The 4926-nt window shown below is 30.4% G+C and overlaps 1 protein-coding gene across 1 annotated transcript in view; it reads right to left on the reverse strand.

The window, feature by feature from the left end:
- LOC143194996 (uncharacterized) overlaps window positions 1–4917 on the reverse strand; it is a 39987-nt gene extending 35070 nt beyond the window's left edge. Inside the window, exon 1 of the mRNA XM_076401827.1 lies at window positions 4784–4917. Coding sequence (XP_076257942.1) covers window positions 4784–4792 — 9 coding nt within the window. The 5' untranslated portion in view covers window positions 4793–4917. The remainder of the gene's footprint in view (window positions 1–4783) is intronic.
- Window positions 4918–4926: the final 9 nt, after the last annotated feature.

Genomic DNA, 4926 nt, shown 5'->3' on the forward strand with positions numbered 1-4926 from the left:
AGGTCGTTAAACCTAATATTTTAAGCTTAGTTAGATAATGATATAGCAATTTACGATATATTGGTGAATGGAGACTTATAATTGATTTTATTCACAATTAATTTTAATATAATATATAAAACAGGATTACTAACAAACAATCTAATATTAATAATTTGATACCTTATATATAACATTACATAATGTTATTTATATTGCAAAAATTCAAATATTATCAAATATTATAGGTTCAACAACCAAATGTTAAGAAACTATTTCGAAATTCTTTTAATATTCATATTTATATCATAAAAACATTATTGTACTATATATATTTTGAATGAAGCAACGTTAGTTATTGGAAAAAAATGGATAAAATGAAATTTCGTGTGTTGATAAAATATTGCTTTTTGAAGGGAAAAAACACAGTTGAAGCAAAAACTTGGCTTGATGCCGAGTTTCCGGACACTGCCGCAGCAAAATCAACCGTAAAGGATTGGTATGCTAAGTTTAGACGTGGTGAAATGAGCACCGAAGACGGTGAACGCAGTGGACGCCCAAAAGAGGTTATTAACGACGAAAATATTAAAAACATCCACAAAATGATTTTATCATCCACAAAATGATATTTATAAAAATATTTTATTGTATCGAAATGTTGGAGGCTCGCTATAATCAGTGTAACACCCTTGAAGGGAATTATGTTGAATAAAAAAACTAATTTCGCAAAAAAATGTGGTTTAGTATAGTAGGCCGGGGACTTTTCAATTGACCTGTTATTTCATTTTTCATAATTTATTAAATAAGATATTTAACTCACTTAACCCAACGAAAAAAATATGTGTTTATTAAGTGTATCAAGTCGTCCTTATCCACAAAAATAATCAATACACTCAAGTATATAACCATTGAACATCGCCAATCACTCGCTGAAGAGATAACACACGAGTGATGAATAGCGGCACCTGTCGCGTGGACAGCCTTTTCATATATGAATAGTCATGTTATATTCTTACTGAGCTGAGATGACTGGATATCATAAAGCCCTTATTAACTATTAAAATTGGTGATGCAGAGTCCCTATAATATTTATAAAGCTATGATTTCGGTGATGGCATTCTTGGGCAACAGTAATACTTAAACAACTCACGAAAATCATTTATTTTCATATTTGTTAAATTTTGAATAGTTGTCTGCTGTCAATGGATGTCAAACAAACATTAAATGACGTAGCTTGGTCAAAATATCACAGTAGCTTATTAATAGATAACAGCGACGCTTATAAGATTACTTTACACGAAATTTAAAACATTAATGTCTTATCACAATACGCTCGTAACTCTACAAATTTAAACTCAAGATGTGTTAAGTACGACAGAAACTACCGAATACTTTTGAAGAATAAATAAAAGAAAAGCAGTTGTATGTATAAAAGTGCTAATTGAAACAAACATTATTAAAATATGTACTGGAGGAACAAAAATAATGAGTGAACTAGATGTTTTAAAAGTAATATCTACATGAATAGTTTCGTTAAAACTGTAACAAATGTATCATGCAAATGTTACCAGCAATATGTTTTTAATAATCATTTTAAAGTGAGTTTCTTTGAAATGTTAAATGTTAATTCCTTCATTTAATTAGTTATTATAAACTTATGCGATTGAAATTTCTAAAAATAAAATAACCTCCAATCCAACAGTCATGTAAAATTTTTAAAATTAATGTTTAAAAAAGTTCATTTATCAAAGTGCTTTTCACAAAATTAATTAATTACTTGACTCACTCTGGGCCTGTCCTCCTCAAAAAATGACAAATGTTTATAGAACTTTGGTAAAGCTAATTTAGAAGCAATTAAAAATAATTTTATATTATAATATAGCTTCTGGAAACATAAGATGCCTAATCCCAGCTAATTAAGTAAATAAATGCCAAATAAAAAACTGAATTAAATGACAACAACTTTATAGGTAATATGCAATTAATAAATCCATGGTAATTTAATTTTTTTGTCAAATATTTTTTTATTAATATTTTAAAGTCTCCTTTTATCAACTATGGGTATATCTGGACAGGGCCTAAAGTTTAACGTGGGCTGCGAACCACGGTCCTCAGCATTAAGCCTACCGACTGGCGAGTGACCAACTTTAGAAATCATCCCAGAAGACATCCGGTCTTACCCAGCCTGGTTACTGGCGTGACTGGGATCATTTTTCTTGTCGGATTTTACACTCTTGCCTAGAGCAATCACAAATTTTAAACAATCACAAGCATATATTTACGACCATGCCCCAACAGGATCTGAACCCGCGACCATCGCAACAGTAGGACTACCGTCCTATCGCCTTTGCCACTGCGCTACCAAGCCAGCGTCAACATTTTTATAATAATTATTTCATTTTCAAATCAGTGTTTTATAAAACTTGTAGTTTGTAGTTTTTATGTGTTAGATTTATAGATTTATATTGATTTCTTGGAGTAATTCGCCTCTATCAATTTCACAATAACGTCAATAAGAAAGATTACTGACGAGTGAAAATCTCTCCGATTATCGCAGGCAACAACTAGTCTAGTTATGATATTTTGGTATTTTGTACTCCAAATTATAATTTAGTCATTAAAAATCCCTCTATTAACTTGGACACATTGTTCTGATAATTTTTATTATACTCAAGCGAACTTAGAAATATTTTTTTTTGCGGCTGATTCTTTCTTTAACCTGTAGCGACCTTGAGGCACGTCGAATTTTACATCGTGGAATGAGGTTGAACAAAGTACCCAGAAATTTAATCCCAGATGTTGAACACGGTGCCAGCAGCGACAACTAGAACACGATAACGAATAGCTAACAATCCCGAGACGTTTATCTGAGATGTTATTGAAGGGTATTTCCAATCATTCAGTAACCGACCATTGTTTGGTTCAGACGTGCCACCATAGACTGCCCAAGCCTCGCCAGATAACACCGCTGCCAACTTTGTTTTTTATTTGTATTTTTACATTTCAATATTACTTCAATAAATAACGGTCACATAATGTAAACACCACTGTTTCATTTCGTTTTATCTCCATTCACCGAGCCACATCATTTACCCCCAAAACCTAAACGTAATCCTATAATTTCAATAGTTAATAAACTCATCTTATATAGTTGTTCATTAACATCAAAATTAAAAGAAAACTTAATTAGCAAACTACATCATCCAACCAATGGAAGAATTTTGGGAAGAATTCAGTACAATGAATAAATTAATAATCCATCAACAATTTATGTAAAAATTGTGTATTGATGAGATCTCCTTTGGTAATCTGAATTATTACTAATTTAAAGCATCATAAATCTGTTTCTATTCAAGTTCAGAATCCACTATAGGTTTCTTTCATCTGTTTAAATTAAAACACATCTACAAATCACATATTATCAGAGATTACTGATAGTAACAACGATTTTGAGCTGAATATAAAAACAAAATCAATAAATCTATTAGAAGGATTAAATCAAATTAAATTATCATGAGATCTTTCTAAGTTTAGATTAATACATTTAATTCCCGTACTGAAGGAAAACGTTGTAACACAGGAAAACTAACTTAACAGTAAGAACACATTTTATTATATCTTGCAAAATCATTAAATATTTACATGAAAACGTTTTGATATGGAAGTCCACACGCTGTATTTACCTAACCTTGTTGCAATTGACAACGCCTAGCTTGTTTGAACAGCAATTCCCAGATATTATTCACGCATATATTAAGTCGATAAACTATTTTCCGCCTGTTGCCAGAAATATAGAAGCTGTTGTGGCTGGCGATGACAATATTTTAAATAAAAAACAAAATTCTATTCTTTCCCAATAAATACAAAATCTTAATAAAAAAACAGGGACCATACTAATTCGTATTCATAATAATAAATGTTTATCTTCCCTACGTAAGGCGTTTAAAATTTGTTAAATTTTTTAAAATAATTAATAAAAATACTAGAATACATGATTTTATTAACTTTTGAACTTAGTATATACTTCTCAGAGGCTACTATAAATAGTTCTCCATTATTTTGTCAATTATAATGAATATATTTATTACCGCCCCTACAACAAAGTTCACTTTAACAAAAATACGGATACTAAGTTTAATACTGATAAAAATTGGTTGATAAAAAGGGAAGTCTAAAATATCACAGAGAAAATATAATATTAGACATTGTTATACTACACGAACTTTTTACAAATCTAGTAAACTCTTTTCACAGACTATTGCAAATGGTTTTTCATTATTTTGTCAATTGTAATAAATGTATTCATTCCCACTCCAAAGATGATCAAGATAATATTTTCCTTGATCGTTCTAATTATCATTATCTATCAACCAATATTCTATGTAGGCTTCGCTTTAAAATCAACACAAGCAAGCAGCTACAGAAAAAAAAACCATCACTGGCAAGCTCACATAGAACTCATCACATACTGCTTCCATAAATTAAATAATAACAGTGGCATAAAACTTTGTAAAGACAACTTGGATTAAACCGAACATAATTTGACAATTTAATTTAAATATGTCTAGACAATTAAAACACCGAAAAACAGCTATATCAAAAATATGGATAATTGAACCAGTAACTTGATTTGATTGATGAGATTGGTTAAGACCAGATAACATCATTAATTTGGTCATTTACTAGTCTCTACTGGGACACGTTAAATAATAAGTTTAATCCTGATAAAAATTGGTTGTTAAAAAGGGAATTCTAAAATACAACATACAACAAATAATATTAGATATTGTCATACCACACGTACTTTTTGCATATCTTAAAATAGACGTTTCCGCAAAACCTCATTAATCTGACACATAACGAACCGATGACAGTCCCTCATTGACTATAAGTCACGCCGTCCAGACCTCCAGCTCGTCCGCATGATTCAAACTCGAGCATGTTATT

Source organism: Rhynchophorus ferrugineus, unplaced genomic scaffold (assembly GCF_030347505.1).
Source record: "Rhynchophorus ferrugineus isolate W39M unplaced genomic scaffold, kcgeb_rfMv2 rfM4, whole genome shotgun sequence".
Taxonomy (NCBI): Eukaryota; Metazoa; Arthropoda; class Insecta; order Coleoptera; family Curculionidae; genus Rhynchophorus; species Rhynchophorus ferrugineus.